The sequence below is a fragment of the Ailuropoda melanoleuca genome, chromosome 1 (assembly GCF_002007445.2).
Source record: "Ailuropoda melanoleuca isolate Jingjing chromosome 1, ASM200744v2, whole genome shotgun sequence".
NCBI lineage: Eukaryota > Metazoa > Chordata > Mammalia > Carnivora > Ursidae > Ailuropoda > Ailuropoda melanoleuca.
The window spans coordinates 69,364,382-69,381,710 of record NC_048218.1 but is presented as its reverse complement, the minus strand read 5'-3'; the positions used below and the strand labels follow the sequence as shown (position 1 = coordinate 69,381,710).

The 17,329-nt window shown below is 47.5% G+C and overlaps 2 protein-coding genes across 12 annotated transcripts in view; one reads left to right on the top strand and one right to left on the bottom strand.

The window, feature by feature from the left end:
* DLG1 (discs large MAGUK scaffold protein 1) overlaps positions 1-17,329 on the top strand; it is a 1,062,265-nt gene that overhangs the window by 472,738 nt on the left and 572,198 nt on the right. The window lies entirely within an intron of this gene.
* The window catches only part of DRP2 (dystrophin related protein 2), a 44,247-nt gene that overhangs the window by 4,803 nt on the left and 22,115 nt on the right, over positions 1-17,329 (bottom strand). For all 5 annotated transcript variants that reach the window (XM_034660383.1, XM_034660379.1, XM_034660388.1 and 2 more), the window contains 15 exons: positions 16,653-16,731; positions 14,878-14,938; positions 14,510-14,571; positions 13,422-13,496; positions 12,289-12,490; positions 11,981-12,066; positions 10,230-10,387; positions 9,715-9,881; positions 7,520-7,631; positions 6,118-6,254; positions 5,743-5,808; positions 5,421-5,486; positions 4,465-4,608; positions 2,424-2,661; positions 276-396 (listed from right to left, as the gene is read on the bottom strand). In XM_034660383.1, coding sequence (XP_034516274.1) covers positions 276-396; positions 2,424-2,661; positions 4,465-4,608; positions 5,421-5,486; positions 5,743-5,808; positions 6,118-6,254; positions 7,520-7,631; positions 9,715-9,881; positions 10,230-10,387; positions 11,981-12,066; positions 12,289-12,490; positions 13,422-13,496; positions 14,510-14,571; positions 14,878-14,938; positions 16,653-16,731 — 1,774 coding nt within the window. The remainder of the gene's footprint in view (positions 1-275; positions 397-2,423; positions 2,662-4,464; positions 4,609-5,420; positions 5,487-5,742; positions 5,809-6,117; positions 6,255-7,519; positions 7,632-9,714; positions 9,882-10,229; positions 10,388-11,980; positions 12,067-12,288; positions 12,491-13,421; positions 13,497-14,509; positions 14,572-14,877; positions 14,939-16,652; positions 16,732-17,329) is intronic.

Below are 17,329 nucleotides of genomic sequence, written 5' to 3'. Positions count from 1 at the left end.
GCTGAGGCCAAGGGGCTGAGGTGGGATGCTGCCTGCTTAAGGACAAACCCATAGCATTTGTGTCTTCCCCGCACAATGCCTAGTACATAGGAAGTGCTCAATATACACGTGCAGAATAAGCAAACAAATGCATCGGTCAGTAAGGCAACCTTATCCCTGATGCTAAACTCAAAGCCATGAGGGGAAATCAGTCCCAGCCCTAGCAGGACCTTGGGCAGATCTGGGGCAGGATGAAGCCATGGAGGAAGGGGCTGGGAGGGGCCGGGAGAACTTACCTGCAGCCTCAGTATCTGGAGTAGTCTGTCCCTTCTCCTGGGGGTGACTGCCTTCTGACTGCTGCGGAGAGGAAGCTAGGGACGAGCCTGCAGAGCCATTGCCATCGGATTCGGCGGGTGGCTAGCAAGAGGTGAGGCACAACTTAAGAGGCTTTGCTTTTCCGACCTTACTTTGACTCCTGAGTTTAGAAGGGGTTTTAGAGACCTCATGCCCATCCCTTTGCCCTTGGACTTTAAGAGGTTTTTGGTAGTTCCCCAAACAGTGGCTTCCCCTTTTAAGAAACTTCTTAGAATACTCAGTGACCAGTTACCTAATTCCTTCAACAACATGTGTCAAAGGTTCCCAGTTCTTATAAGGATGGCATTGCACCTAAAGGTCTCTTGCTGTCATCTCAGCTATAATTAAGCTATTTAGAACACAGCTGTTCCTGAAAATATAGAGTTGCACACCTGATCCTCGGTTCATGATATAATATATGTTAAGACCTCCAGGAATTCATCTAGAGGCTATCCCTTGGAGGAGCTGGGGAAGAGGCATTGGGTGGTATTACTTGGCATACATACATAGTGATAATACAGTTGACCCTTGAACAATGCGGGGTTAGGGGCACTGACTGCCCGCTCTGTGCAGTCAAAAATCCGTATATAGGGGCGCCTGGGTGGCACAGCGGTTAAGCATCTGCCTTCGGCTCAGGGCGTGATCCCGGCATTATGGGATTGAGCTCCACATCAGGCTCTTCTGCTATGAGCCTGCTTCTTCCTCTCCCACTCCCCCTGCTTGTGTTCCCTCTCTCGCTGGCTGTCTCTATCTCTGTTGAATGAATAGATAAAATCTTTAAAAAAAAAATCCGTATATAATTTTGACTCCCCAAAACTTAACTACTAATAGCCTGCTGTTGACCAGAAGCCTTACTGATAACATAAACAGTAAACAAACCTAGTTTGTATGTATTATATTCTACATTCTTACAATAAAGTCAGCTAGAAAAAAGAAAATGTTATTAAGAAAATCATAAGGGGTCGCCTGGGTGGCTCAGTCGGTTGTGCGTCTGACTCTTGGTTTCAGCTCAGGTCATGATCTCAGGGTTGTGAGATTGAGCCCCGAGTTGGGCTCTGCACTTAAGACTCTCTCTCTCCCTTTCCTTCTACCCCTCTCCCTCTCTTTCCCTCTATAAAAAAAAAAAGAAAAAAATCATAAGGAAGGGAAAATACATTTACAGTACTGTACAGTAAAAAATCCACACATAGGGGCACCTGGGTGGCTCAGTCAGTTAAGCATCTACCTTTGGCTCAGGTCATGATCCCAGAGTCCTGGGATCCAGCCGCATAGCCCCACATTGGCTCCCTGCTCAGCGGGGAGTCTGCTTCTCCCTCTACCTCTGCCCCTCTCCCCTTGTGTGCAGGTTCTCTCTCAAATAAATAAATAAAATCTTTAAAAAATCCGCATATAAGTGGACCCACACAGTTCAAACCTGTGTTGTTCAAGGGTCAACTATAATTGGTAACATTTACAAAGTATTTACTACATTCCTGGCATTGTGCTAAATTCTTTAAATACATTATCTCATTTCATGTTCACAATTCCATGAAGTTGGTATGTTATTATCCCTGTTTTACAGATGAGGGAACTGGTGATAAGTGGGGCTAAGTAACTCTCCTAACAACCTGACATTGAGGAATTGGCAGAGCCACGTTCAAACCCAGGGCTGTCTGACTCCAGAGCTACTCTATGTCATATATAGGACCTCTCAAAGATGAGAGGGACAAACGGGAACGAAGAGCTCCCTTCCCAGCAAAAATCTTTCTCTCGCCCAGCACGTCCAAACCTGCTTCTTCCCAGCATACACCACAGTAGCGAAATCAACGTTTTGGATGATTCTTTGAACTCTGTTCTTTCGATACCAGATTCAAATGGGTTGTGGGGAAGTGAGCACTCCGACTTGGCCAAGCGCACACCGGCCCCATCTCCCTCCTCCCCTCCCCCCCACCTACCCTAATCATCAGCCCAGTTCTCTTCAGAAAGTCATCCAACAGCCCCTGCCTGGGAGCTCTTTCTTTCCTCCCCTTTGCTGCACTCCCCAGGGCCCCACTTCTTGGAGCTGGGGGCATGGGCAGTTCTGGTCCTGCCCCCCCTGGCTCCAGCCTCACCTGCAGGAGCAGCTCCCTTAAGCGCTGCAGCTGAGACTCCAGTTGCTTATTGTGGTCCTCGAGGATCTGCATGCGTGTCTCCAGGCGGCTCTTGTGCTGCCGAAGGATGCGGGCCTCGGCCAGAAGCTCCTCATTGCGGTGGTCCTGTGCTGCCTCGGCAGAGCCCTCAGCCAGGGTGGGCGCCTCGGCAGCCTCCTCATGCTGCCACTTCAGGCGCTTCAGCTCTCCCTGGAGAATCCTGCCCAGGAGAGAGGAGCCAAGACCTATGGCCCTAACAGTGTACCGACTGTCCAGGTCCCAGATGTCCCCTCATACCCAGGTGTGAGCGCTCCCTTCGCTCTCCCAGCCCCACCCCCACCCCACCCCCACCCCAGCCACGTTCTGGCTCGAATGGCCATATCCATTCTTCTCCAGCACGTATGTCATTTACTCTGCCATCCTTGGGCCTCAGAGCAGAGAGAGTTGACATTTCATATAACAAATGTCTTGGGGCTTTGATGTGTGGCTTCAGGAATTAATTCTGACCTTAAAATAAGAGCAGAAACATAGTCTGCAAATAAATGAGGCATTAGGGCCACTGACTCACCTACTCCATTTTTAGATTTTTAGATTCCAGTGGAAGACAGACAAAAGATCACCCGTCTTGCCTCTTCTCCCCACTCACCCTCCTCTTTGGCCCAATTTGAGCACCCCTGTTGAGTCATCAAGAAACAGATTCCAAAGAGATGGTCTACTTTTCGGGACATTACTTTGTTTTGCAACAGAATCACTCTCTCACCAATGCTTCCCCCGGGCCTGCCCACTGCTGATGTAACACAGTGCTTCTCAAACTATCCGTAGCAAAAAAAAAAAAAAAAAAAAAAAAAAAAAACAACCCAGGCGAGGTGGGGGTTCAACCACTGTGGACCAGTAAGTGGTCCAAATGCCTATGGCTAGTACACAGCTCACATCGCATGTGACTTGCCACACAAGTTCAACAGCATGCACATGGGTCTACACCTGATTCAATGAAAAGTCTGCTAATTATGTGCATGGAAGACATGGCAATGTCGAATGGCTATAAAAGTTTCTAGAAGCTTCCTTTCTATGTCTGTATTTATCATCTTGTCTTGAACCCATAGCGAACACTTGGCTGACTGGCCCTGTTCAAAGGACTTGCCACTCCAAGTAGTCTGCTGGCCAGCAGCATGGGTTTCCCCTGGGAGCTGGTTAAAAAATGCAGAACTCAGGCCTCACCCCAGACCTGTGACTCAAAACCTGCATTTTACCCAGCTCCCCAGGTGGCTTGTATTCACACTAAGCTTTGAGAAGCACTGGTCTGAGGAATACTTCGGGTTCTATCGCTTGCCCCCAAAGTGGCTTGAACCCTTTGACACGGGCCCCTACTGACACCCGTACTTTATGGAAATTAATGTCATCGTTGTAATCTTCACTTTCCCTCTTCCAGTCCTCAGATACTCCATGCACTGTGACCCTTCTCTTGTTTTATTACTTTCAGTGAGTGGTAAGTGCCTCTTTCCCTTTCCAACACTGAAAGTTCCTCGAGGGCAGAGACATGCATTCTCTGTTCTGCATTCTCTGTGTTTGCACTCTCTCTGCTTGCGTCTACTGGGTACTTGAAAATATCTGGATGAGCACTGGGTGTTATATGCAACTAATGAATAATTGAACACTACATTGAAAACTAATGATGTACTATGCAGTGGCTAACTGAATATAATAAAAAAATACTTGGGATGGGTTAAAAGAATTCAAATAATGATCACAATAGCTAACATTTGTTGAACTCTTACTATAAGCCAGGTACTGGCTAACACATTTATATGCCTGATTTCGTTTGCAATTCACAAGTGACCCTAGAAGGTAGGGTCCTAGTGACCCTATTATCATCATCCATATTTTATAGATGAGGAAATGAAGGATCACAAAATATTAAGTCACTTGTTCAAGGCCACATAGCTAGGATGTGGAAGTGTCAAGGCTCGAAATTAAACTGTTTGACTCTCAAACCCACATAGATCTGTGCCGTCACCACACCCACCGGTTCTCATCCTCTAAGTGGGCCAGGATCTTCTCTAGCTCCCCCTTGCTTTCTGTGGCCACGCTGCATGAGGCCTGCTGTCCAAAGGCTGGCTCCCGGTCTGTAATGGGGCTGGAGTGCCGCAGCAGGTACTGGTCCTCATCTCTGCGTGGGTGTGGGGAGAGAAGAGGAGGTGGCCAGGCAGTGAACCAAGAAACATCTCAGGGCATGAGTTCTCAGCTCCCAACTCTGGCCCCAGGAGACATAGGCTGGAAGATTCACTTCTAAGTCACATAGAGAGGGAAAGGCTATATATTCAGGTCTAGAGGAATGAAAGTGTTTAAAGGTGGAAGAGGTCGTAGTTGAGGGTATAGGAGGGAGGATTTTCAGGATGCTGGGGCTTCTGGGTTCTACCTAAAGCCCCCTGGGAAGAAATGAGCAAATCACTTTCCGGTCTGTGCTGTTCCCTGACCGTGTCCTCCTTCTCTTCCTCACCCCGCAGGGGGCTCAATGCCTGTCTAAGTTTCAATCAGGGCCAGCTTGATCCATTGGCAAGTAGCTCCTAGGCCCCCCCGGAGCTTGCCGGGAACCTCTGTAGGGATAAGGGGCCCCTTCTCTGAGCTATAACACTGGGAATCTCTCTGGTCACACTTCAGTCAAGTCCCTGGTATCTCCCCAGGGACTGGTGGCACTAAACGGGGCTTTGGCACCTTGAACCAGAAGATAATGGCTCATTTCTGCAACTTTAGATGAGGGCATATTCTTCTTCTTTCAGAGTTAGGCATGGAAGAATGGGATATTGCAAGAGGAAGGGACCTGGGCAGTTGGCAGGTCAGTTGATAGAGGGTCCTTCCTCGGGTCTTCTAGGACCCTAACCACCACACGTCCCTCCCCTTGAGGATATATCCTTCTCAAATGGTGGCAGAGGGATCCCAGGGAGAACTATTCCTGGAAAATAAGCAGCTGTGAAAACTTACATGCTGTCATCTGGGGACAGGCTGTCATTAAAGAAGGAACAATTCTGACTTTCCATCTCAGCAAGCCTGAGAAGAAAGAGCAGGAACAGAAGGGAAAGCAGGATTGGGGGGGGGGTCTGCTTTCATTTCAAGGACTCTAATCCCGCAATAGAATCATTAGCTTTGGAGGCTGCCCAACCACCCTTGAGTGTTGGGCCTTGCTGGCTGCCACATACCCCACAGTGCACATCCCCCTGGTCTTGACTCCATTCTCTTTGCCCTGACTGAAGACCCCATCCCCCTTAGACTCTTTAAAATCTCCCTCCCCCAAACCTGGTGGTACCTGCTGGCAAAATGCTCAATGCGGGAGTGTGTGTCAGCGTGTGGCAACATCGGGGAAGAAGCCAGCCTAGAAGAAAGAAGTGGACTCAGAGGACCCAGGAATGGGCAGCTGAGCAGTCTGTTTCCTCATTACCACCCTCTCCACCCTCCACCACCAAACTAGGGAGTTGGGCAAGAGTTGATGGGAACGGGATACAGAGACTGGATTCTAATCTATTTCTCGGACCCGATCCCTAGTGAGGCCCAAGCTGAACTTCCTTGTTGCTAGTCGGGTTTGCCTTGGAACACTCCTCTAGCCCGCGTGGGACTCAGCCCCTAGACGGCATCCCCAGCTCAGCAGGGCCCACTGCCCCCTCACTCAGCCCCTGGTACTCACGTTTCACTGTAGTCAGCCTCCAGCACTGACTGCACAGGCAGATAACCTCGCTGAGGGTGTTTGCTGAAATAATGCTTTGAGCGGAATTTGTTCTTTAAGGTTGTGGCAAAGTCCCTCATGTTCTCACTGGATGTGGTCTAGGGGGAAACAGGGCAGAGGGACTCATCCAAATGGCTTTGGGATGCTGGGAAAGTGTGGCTGCCCCCCTAGAGCAGGGAACATGACCGGTAATCTACTCTTGTTCATGCCTACCACGCTCCACTCCCAGAAAAAAGTTGAGAAGGATATACTGCCAAACTGTGAACGCTGGTTGCCTCTGGGAAGTTGGACTGGAGAGGTGGGGGCAAGGCTGAGGAGAGAGGGGGACTTGCATCTTAGACTTTATACACCTCTGTGGAATTCGAATCTTTTACAGTAATTTCTAAAGTAGCTTCTTCTAAAGATACTATATTTCTAAAGTCATTTCTTAAGTAGCTTTAGATAAATCCTAGGGGCATAGAAGATGAGCAGGAGGTAGAGGATTATCAGTCCACCATCTCAAGCCAGTTTTCTCTGTACGTTTCTTTTGAAATGATAATAAAGGAAAAATAAAGGGCAAGTCCCCTGCTGCCACTGGATCACACATGTTTCTGAGCTGACGGACTTTGGAGAAGAGACAACGATTTGGAGAGATGGATTATGGGCAACCACGTTGAAAGATGGAGAGGTAGGGTGGGAGAGAACAGTGGGGTGGGGAGCTGGCAATATGCTTGCGACTTTGGGAGTATCTGTGGGGCAGAAAGGGATATAAGAGTTTGGGGAGTAGGGTCCGCTCAGGGAACTAAGCTTGGAGATATGGGTCCTGAACACAGCAGAGGAGAAATTCTCTGAGTGGAGTTCAGGAATGCTGACCAACCTGGGCTCTGGTAGCTATGAAGGGCATAGTTTCCAATGAAAACCAAGTGGAATTTGGGGACCCAGGTAAAGAACATACTCTTTTTTTTTTTAACCTCCAAGAGACTGAGTAATTGATTTGAGCACAAACTTTGGAATTGACTAGCAGGTATGGAAGAAATGACAAAGTAGCAGGTGAAGACCAGGTGACGGGAGCCATGAAGGAAGCTAGGCAGGAGAATTTAAAGTGAGCAATGGAAGGAAGGCTAGTTGCCTAGAACTGCCTTCCTCTCTCTATTTTTTCCCGAGAATTTTCTCTGCAGGAAAATAGTAAATGCCTTTCAAATGGCCATGAGTGTCCTGGGCTGCTATAGCCAGGAATCCCCCAAACTGGTGAATCACCAGGATTGTTGGGAGAACGCTCCCCAAAGGAGAGTGGAATATAGTTAGTCCATACTCGGCCAAGTGGATCGAGGGCCTAGAACCTGATTGCTGCCTCCCCCTCCTGCCCCGCCCAGAGGCTCCATACCGGGGTGTAATACTCCATGATGGGGTAGTGAAGCTTGTTGCCTTTGCTGGCCCTGCCTGTCAAGAAGCAGGTCTGGCAGATGTCCACGTTAAATTGTTTCAGACTCCGGTACCTTGGGGAGACGAGAGGTGGTAGGACAGAGAATCCAATGTACCACAGTGACCTCCCCATTTCCCTAACTTCCAAATATACACACACACATTAGAACAGGGTGAGGCATGGAGTCATAATGTGTTCAATCTCCCATTCATAACAGTGACTGTGTCCTCACTAGATGACTAGCCTTATTCTAGAGACCATAAGCCTCCATGGAATTTATATGCTCAGAGTCCCAGGAAGTGTGGGAAACAGCATTGCCTCGCCATCTTTTTTTTTTTTTTAAAGGTGGCAGTTGGGAGGGGTAAAGAACTTGTAATATCAAATAGCTTTCTTTAAAAAAATGATTATATTTATTTATTTGAGAGAGAGAGCCAGCACAAGCAGGGTGAAGGGCCAAGGGAAAGGGAGAAGCAGGCTCCCCACTGAGAAGGAAGCCCAATGCAGGGCTCGATCTCAGGACCCCAGGATCATGACCCAAGCTGAAGGCAGACAACCGACTGAGCCACCAGGGCGCCCCTCAAATAGCTTTCTAAACAAAGATGTCTCCAAAGGGTCCTGTCTCACAGGTACCACCACCTATGTTGGAGAAGTTACACTTCTGATACAAAGGCACTTATTCTACCAGCCCTGAGCTGGGAAGTTGCCTAAGTTATTTCCAAAACTTGTTTATAATAATAACTCAGGGCGCCTGGGTGGCTCAGTCGGCTAAGCGTTGGTCTCTGATTCTGGCTCAGGTCATGATCTCGGGGTTGTGAGATTGAGACACACATCAGGCTCCACTCTAGGCATAGAGCCTGCTTAAGGATTTTCTCTCCCCCTCTCCCTCTGCCTGCCCCCTCCCAGGGCTCATATTCTCTCTCTCTCTCAAAAAAAATAATAAATATAATAATAATTCTATTAGTACTGAATATTGACTAATCCTTCAGATCCAGTTCCAAAGCCTGGTGAACAGCCCAGACCTAGTACTACAGAAAGGTGAAACGCCTACACTTAGAGAAGTCAGAGGATCCAACATCTAGTCCTGGATCTAGACTCACCAACTGTGTGAAATTCGGCAAGTCGTATGCCACCAGCGTACCTCATTGGCTTATAAAAACCATGGTGGTTGTAGAGAGAGTGACTTCATGCTTTCAAAAAGTTGAAAAACTGAGCATTTTATGATGAAAGCCAAATTCAGGGTAGTGGTAGGAGGAGGGGAATGTAACCAGGGAAAATTTAAACATATTGCGATCATGCTTTCTTTCTTCAGCCGGGTGGTGGGTGCATACCCCGGAGTGCTGGAGCTGGCTCAAACCAGTTCACAAGAGTCAGCTGTTGAAATTTCAGGGACTTTTTTCCAAGCCAGTTGTTAAATACAGCCATTTTATATATATATATATATATATACTTATATATATATATATATATATATATATATATATACTCACAATTAAGTAAATGATATTAAAAAAAAAGGTAACAAATACTCAGAACTCATCACCTCCTGATTATTTTTCTATTATCTATGCTCTTGAGGTTCAGTCTATTGTATCTGCATGCTGTCTGTCAATAGTGTACAACCATGCATCTCTTCTCAACCTCTTGTGGGTAGTTGGACATCAGCCACGGTGGGAGCATTTACATCATGGAAATTAGCAAATACTACAAATCAGGTCTGGGCTTCTGTTTGTTTGTTTTGCTTTCTGGGGAGTCTGTTGCAAACCATTTGCCAGCATACCATTTGGTACAGAGGTGTTCTTATATGTCAGGATGCTGGGGCTTCTGGGTTCTACTTAATGTTCCCTGGGACACAAGGAACAAACTACTTCCCTTTCTGTACTGTTTCCCCACCCCACCCCGTTTCACTTTTCTATGCATTTTTTGTAGGTCTGGAACACTTCGTAATATAGACGAAAACAAAAGAAAGCATTTCACCATTTCCAGCTTTTTAAAACGTCAAACATTCTGCAGTGAATAGGATTACAACAATATATAATGGTGTGCCATAGATTAGCTATAATTATATAATTATGGAATACATTGTTTCATAATATATGATTTTATATGTAACATGGCCTTCTTATTATTATCAGTCCGGCAGGTATTGCCTTCCCTACCTGAAGCCCTTGATGGGGCACTGTCTACAGATAGAGCACTTGGTCTGATGCTTCACTTGCTCAGCAATGGTGACCCGATGCAGAACAGCCAGCCACACCATGGATTGGGGCTCCAAGTTGACCCACTCTAGGAACTGTGAGGCTTCAATGACTGACTTCCCAGTGCTCTAGGGAAACAAGAAACCCAATGACAATAACTGAGGCCCTTGTCCCCAGAATGGCAGCCCTCAGAGGGGCAAGAGACCCAGCAAGGCCTGGGTTGGCCTATGGCCTATTCTACAGAGGTGTCCACCTTCTGCCTTGTCCTAGTCGAGCCGGCATTGCTCCCCCCCCCCCCCCCCCCCCCCCCACCAGCAGGACTCTGACCTTAAAAGCCCAAAGAACCCTCTGCTTTGTTGTTCCATCTGAACAAACTCCCTTACAGCTGAGTAGTTCAGATCGGAAGCCTTGTTCTTAGTTCTCCCTCCCTTCCTCCCACCCTCCCTCTCATCATCTCTCCCCAGTTCCATACTCACAAAACGGAAGCAACTACGGACACTGGGCTCCACATTGCTGCCCCCAAAGGCTGCCACTTCCCCCAGCTGGCGGGGCACCTGAATGGCCTCATGAAGCAGGACACCGAGGTGGCGCTGGTCACACTGGCTGCCTGAGTTGGCTACTTGGCTGAAGAGGTCTGCTGGCCGCACCATAAGTCATGGCCAACCCCGAAGCAGCAACAGCCAGAGAATGGTGTAAGGAGAAGGAACAGAAAAGGAAGACAGGGAAAGAGCACATTGACTTAGGTAATGACTTTCAAAACTGGAATACTTAAAGGTCCATCCCTGACCTTCTAGAAGCCCTTGAGTTCTAAAAAGAGCACTCTCTGAGTTCAGAGAGAAAAACAGAGCCAGAGAGAGAGAGAGAGAACATCAGAAACAGAGGGAGAGAGAGATGTAGACAGAGAGTAGGCTGCATGTGAGACCAACACCAGACACAGATATGACACTGCCGGGAAAACAGATTCTCAAGAGGCAAGATGAAGGGGCTTGGGGTTTGGGGGTGCCTGAACATGAGTCCCCTCTTGTTCATGTAGGTCATGGAGCCTGACACTGCATGCAGTAAGCTCTAAATTCTCCACACAAATGGCAAGAAACACTGGCACAGATAATCCGCAAAGAGGAGATGATCACCTAAGAATTACCTCTAAGCGATTGTGGAACAGACTATGGTACTTATATTTGAATATGGGCTATATCTGCCCTGTGAGAACTACTCCCATCCTACCCCAACCTTAGAAAAGCTCTTTCAAAGGTTCTTGTCCATCTCATACATCGCCTGTGGCTTAGAAAATACTCAGAAGTAGAAGGCAGGCAGCCTGAGTTTTAGTTCTGGATCCTTTACTGACTAGCTTGGAGGACCTTGGGTAAGTCATGAGCCTCCCTGTGCTACGGTTCCCTCACTTGTAAATTGAGGAAATAATCACTGTCCAGTTCTTCTCAAAGGAATGTTGGGAGAAATCAATAATATCATTGCTATAAACTTGTTTTCCTCTGTCTCCTTCCCTACAAAGCTCTCCCAGACCCCTGTCATCCCTCTACTGTGATCTGACATAGCACATACCCTTTGCCATTCAGATTGTTCTAATTAACACTTTCGAAAATGCTTTCTGTGTACTTCCATCACCTCCTCTGGACTGTCAACAACTTGAGGTAGGGACCATGTCTAACTGAACCTTGTACTCACCGCACTTAGCACAGAAAAGCACAAAATGCTGTAAAGAAGACGGAGGATGGAGGGGGAAAGCAAAGGTACTAAAATCTACAGACATACCTACTATTCACCTCCCAGTAATAATCCCTATGGGGGTTAGTGTGCTCCAACCCACCCCCCGTGCAATCACATGGGAAGTTGCCAGTAGAATGTGTGACATGGCTTGAGCTTCAGACTGGGAGAGGGCTAAGCCCGATAGGCCACAGGGGAAAGGCACAAGGAAGTCAGGCCCTTGGATACCCCAGGATGCCAACTCAGAATTTGGTCAACTAATTACATTAGATCAGAAGAAGTCAACCCCTTTGGAGTGACACTGGAAATAATAACAGGCCTTAGACCCATCTTAGCCTTTGGCTGTTATGCGTTCTTTGCAATAGCCTGGACCACCATTATAATGTAGCCTGAGTTGTGTTCTGCTGAGTCATAAGACCTACCTTCTGCTTATTTCCACCCTTCCTCCACCCACTACACCTCTCCCTCTGCCCAACTCCACTCCAGACTTCGGAGCTGTACTCACACTGCAATTTTTCCTTCACTTCTGTGCCACAGAGGCATGCAATGCCGGTCTTAAAGGACAATGCCCGCATCTTCCCACTGCGACCACTAGGTTTAAGAGAAGAGACTGAGAACATGAATATACGTAACAAGTTAACATCTTGGCATTAATTTCCCTCACAGAGTTGATCCCAGCAAGGCTCTGTGCCAACCATGTCCCAAGCTGAACTAAGTCCGAGTCCACTGTGGGAGCAACCACTTCTCACCATGCCCACTTCCGATGTCCCATTTGATTTCTTCCTGGAGGCATCCAGGGGTACAAGTCCTTACCTATCAAAAACATTGAGGAGCCAGTTGAGGCTCATGTCCACACAGAGTGGCACGTTCACCAGGATGCCTCTTTCCTCCTCCAGCCGTTCATATAAGGCAGTCAGGCAGTGAATGACCTCCACCACGTCCATCACATGCTCACTGGTCTGCAGATCATGTTCACTGAAAATCTCCAGAGCTGTGGTTAAAGTTACCAGGTCCACTGGCAAGGGAAAGAGACAGGGGGAAAGGATAGCCAAGAGTAGAACTCCCAAGACTAGACAAGGAGTTAACACACACCAGCATCACCAAATCTGACTCGATCTCCAGACTAACCATTTGAAAGTAGGATACGAGATTGCCCTTCACCAAGACCCTCATCCCAAACAGGGGGATGGCAGCAAAAGGCCTCCTAAATTAACCCAAAATGTGTATATACCCCTATGTTCTTTGACATCAGTTTCAAGAAGATGGTAGGATGTGAGTAAATTCACCTCCTTTATTGTATTAACTCCTAAGGGGTCAAATTCCATTTTAAGTTTCCTTGTCTTCACACACATTCCAGTAGCAAATAGGTTTGTCCGTGAACCTTGTTCTGAGACTCTAGATACCAGTTATTAAGGCTCAGGTATGCCTGGGTAAATGTGACATACCTCAGAAAGACTTTCTCATTACCCCCAAAGCTGGAATCAGCTTAGCCAGACATGCCTGGGCTGGAAAGTTTGAATGGATAGTGTCCTTGAGAAAGGCCAGAGAGCACGTTGCCCCCTAACCACTGGCACTTGCTACAATAATTCTGCCATGTTCAATAACTCCAAGATGGCAAAGGAACACATGCTCCTGATGGCTCCAAATCTTGGGCTGGGATACTTTCTGCCACAGAACAGTTCCTTGACTGCTCATGTTGGGCAGGGACGGGACAAGGAGGAGGATAATTATGGGTTACTTTGGAAACAAGTCTGGGGTTTGGGGACAATGGAAGGCACTTGGAAAGAGCAGGTACCCACAGCTAGCATCTCCCAGTCTTTGGAGAATTCCCACCAAGCCAATCAACACTCTGGGGCCGAGGGGAGGATAAAAATGGAAAATAGCCAACAGATGAGGAAGAGTAGGAGTGGGGCGAAGGCCATGGAGAAGTGCTATGGGAAACTTACAACGCAGTGCCTTCTGGACTCTGCGTAGCTTCATGGCAGTCCGATAAGCTGAGAACTTAATGTTGTTCAGATCAGCTGCAAAGAATGGGAAGAACCACACTCAGATCAGGGCAATGCAAATTAAAACTACAACAAGATACCATATTATACCCACCAGCTTGGCAAAAAATAAAAGTCTGACAATAGCAGATGTCAGAAAAGACGTGGATAAATGAGGAGGGCTGGTGGAAGTGTAAACTGATACAATCACCTCAGAAAACGACTTGGCATTGAACATTCACATATCCCACAACCCAGCTGGCTGTGTATCCTAGAGCAGTGATTTTCAAACATTTATTGACCAAGATGCACGGTAAGAAATTCATTTGACATCATGGTCCAATATGTACACTCATGTGTGCATGTATAAATAACTGAATCAAACATTTCAGGAAACAATACCTTGCTAAATTTGATAAAGTAAAAACATAACAAATCACTAGCAAATATGACTCTTGCTAAGGATCTGTTCCGCTTTCAAATTTCCTAGTCTATTCGCGATGCACTGAAATGATGTTAGACCTGTAGACTGAAAAACATGCACAGAACGTGTGTACAAGAGCTCCTTAGCAGCACTGTCCTTTTCGTAAAGGACAAATGATAAACAGCCCAAAAGTCCATCAACAGACTGGATGAAGAAACTGTGGTATATATAATGGAACACTCTACGGCAGGGAGAATGAATGAACTATATTCACATGCATCAACACAGATAATATTTGCAACCTAATGGTGACTGTCTCTTAGTAGCCAACACTAAGGTGCATGAAAGTCACACTAATCATAGCCTGGACAGTGTCTTTCAAAGCAAATCTGGTTCACATCTCTAAGCATAATTCCATAATGTGATGGTAAAATGGCCCAGGAGGAATGTAGAGTCTCCAGTTGAGGGAGGGGGTGCAGATGGGAAAGAAAGAAAGGTTGCTGGAGAAATGAGAAGGCACCCACTTCCACCCCCGCCAGCTTGTTGAATGGAATTCCCTTCTGTTCTTATAGGAAAAAGGCAGCTGTATAGATCTCCACCCTATACAGGAAACCCAAATTCTTACCCAGGGTTTGGTATAACTCGGTCATCTTGGGATGGTCCCAGCAAGTGGTCTGAGCCTGGTGGCTACAAACAGAAGCATCAATAATACCAGGGTCCATGCCACCCCCCACGCCCCCACACACATGCATGCATCACTCAGTGATAGGTTGGATGCAAGGAGCTGCAGGGTCCCCCTGAAGATCCCAAAGCATAAGCGTTCACCTTTACCCAGGTAGAATCTTGAGCTCTTGAGATGAGTAGGAGGAAAAACTGGACTGGTTGGAGGAATCCCAACAAATAAGGAGGGACAGGGACAGGGAGAGGGAGAAAAAAAGGCAAGGGGGGGGTGGGCAGGTGAATGAGGCACTTCTAATTCAGATGGTCACTCACTTGATGTAGTAGGGAACTTTATTGGGTGATATTGCTCTTTCCCAGGGAACCTGCACAGAGGCTGGTAAAGGAGAAGAGAAAAAGAAAGCAGTTGGCCATTTATGCTCTTCAGGCCCCCGGGGACTCCCCTGCTCTATCCTCCCGAATAAGTGGTCAAGCCCAAAAGGGGATGCCTGACTCGCACTGCCAGCTCTTAACAGCCCCTGAAGGTGGGGCAAAAACTGATGAACGCACTTCTCTCCTTGATGTTAGGCCAAGGGAAGAAGAAATTGTCATGGATACCCTCATGTTTCAGAGATGCGGCAAGGGGCCTGAGCAGGAACACCTGGCCTGGCAGCCACCCTGACGATCTCTTCCCTGAGCAGCCGGCCATTTCTACCCATTCAGTGCTGCTGTGGAGATGAAGTGGACCCTCGAAGCCCTTCCCCCACGAGGTCAAGCTTCTCAGTTCTGCAGGACAGTGGGGAATGGTGTTGCCCATTTCTCTCTGGTGAGGAATTCTGGAATAGGATGCCCTTCTCTGCTCCATGTCTTTATCTTCCAGATGTTTGAGGAGAGGCTTTGTGAACTGGCCAACCTCCTCACTGCAGTTTCCCTGGGCATAAGAGCCCACTGGAGGTACAGCTGCATACCAGTGATTATAAGACAAGAGTTCTAACTGCCATTAACGTTTATTGAGTTCTTACTACAAGCCAGAGACTCTGCTGAGCGCTTTTCTCACACAGCTGATTTTCATAGCCATATATTATCACCATCTCCCCTGCTGCCACCCCGACCTGGGTCACCATAATACCTCGCCTGGATGATGACCATATGCTTCCTAACAGGTCTTCCTGCTCCCGCTCTTGTCCCCCAACACTCTGACTCTGCCAGATGATGTCATCTTTCTGCTCACACCCCTTCAAAGGCTCTCCATTCCATTTAGAGTAAAATCCCAAGGTCTGACCATGCCCTACAAGAGTCCTCAGTGCTCTGGTCTCCAGCTACCCTTCTGATCTCCCACTTTCTCCTCTCCTTATTACTTCTACACCAGCCTCCTTCCTGTTCCACAGGCATGCCCCTGTCTTAAGGTCCTAGAAGTTGCTGTTTCCTCTACCTGGTGTGCTCTTCCCTCAGATATCCACGTGGCTCATGCCCTCGTCTCCTTGAGGTTTCTACTCAACTGCCCTGCTGTCAGTGAGGTCTTTCCTGACTATCCTACTGAAAATTGCAATGCCTCTCTTATTGAGTCCAGCACTGCCTTTTCATGCTTTTCCTGCTTTACTTTCTTTCACAGCACTTGTCACCAGTTTACCTTATATATAGTGTACTGGTTTGTTCACATTCTGGCTTCCCTTACTAGTGGATAAGCTCTGCAAGTCTAAGACCTTTGTCTATTTCATTCACTGAGGTAGCTCTAGTGCCCGTAACACTACCTGGGCCCATGTTAGGTCCTCAATAAATGTTGAAAGAATGAAGTTATTTAACTCCCATAACCCTATGAGTTAAGTAATATTTTCTCCTCTTTTTACATATGGGGAAAATTGATGGTCAGAAACATTACGCTATTTTTTTCAAGCTTGCCCAGCTATTAAGTCAAAGAGCAGTGACTCAGACCCTGTCCTCTCTGACTTGAGAGCCTGTCCTTTCAACTGCTATACTACGCTGCTTTATCCTTACTGCTTCTTGGATGCCAAGATATACTGGGCTCCTACCAGGCCCCCAAGGGACAAGAGTAGACTCTCTTGGAAGATATCTGAGGTTCTGCTAAATGAAGTCTAATTTGTCTCACGTACAGGAGAGGAAGTGCTGTGACCCAGGCCCAAAGTCCCGGTGGGCATCCTGGAGCTGCTTAAGTCTCTCGCCAACTGACACCTACGGAAAGAGGCAGAAAGTCAGTGAATCCATTCCAGATATTTAGTGTGGGATTTCCAGGCGCCTCTGGAAATCTTTGTGAAGTCCTTTACAAGCTAGCTCCTCTCTGGTTCTAGTTCCTCCCATGGTCGCCCAACTCCTAACCCTTCTGTATCACTCCCAAGGGTCAGAGAAGAGTATCCTTAATTTCAGGCCATAGTCACTCCTCATCTGCCCCTGTCCACACTTAATGCCCACATTTATTTTTTTTTAAGATTTTATTTATTTATTCGACAGAGATAGAGACAGCCAGCGAGAGAGAGAACACAAGCAGGGGGAGTGGGAGAGGAAGAAGCAGGCTCATAGCGGAGGAGCCTGATGTGGGGTTCAATCCCATAACACCAGGATCACGCCCTGAGCTGAAGGCAGACACTCAACCGCTGTGCCACCCAGGAGCCCCAATGCCCACATTTAGACAGGCCCCTCTCAGATCTTCATTCAATTACTCCCTGCAGCTTAGAGGTTGAGAAGCCTGTTCCCTGGCCTGAAATGCTCGACTATTCTTTTCCCATGTAGGTCCCACTCTAAAGCCCCTTCACTTCCTTTTGGCCTGAAGAAG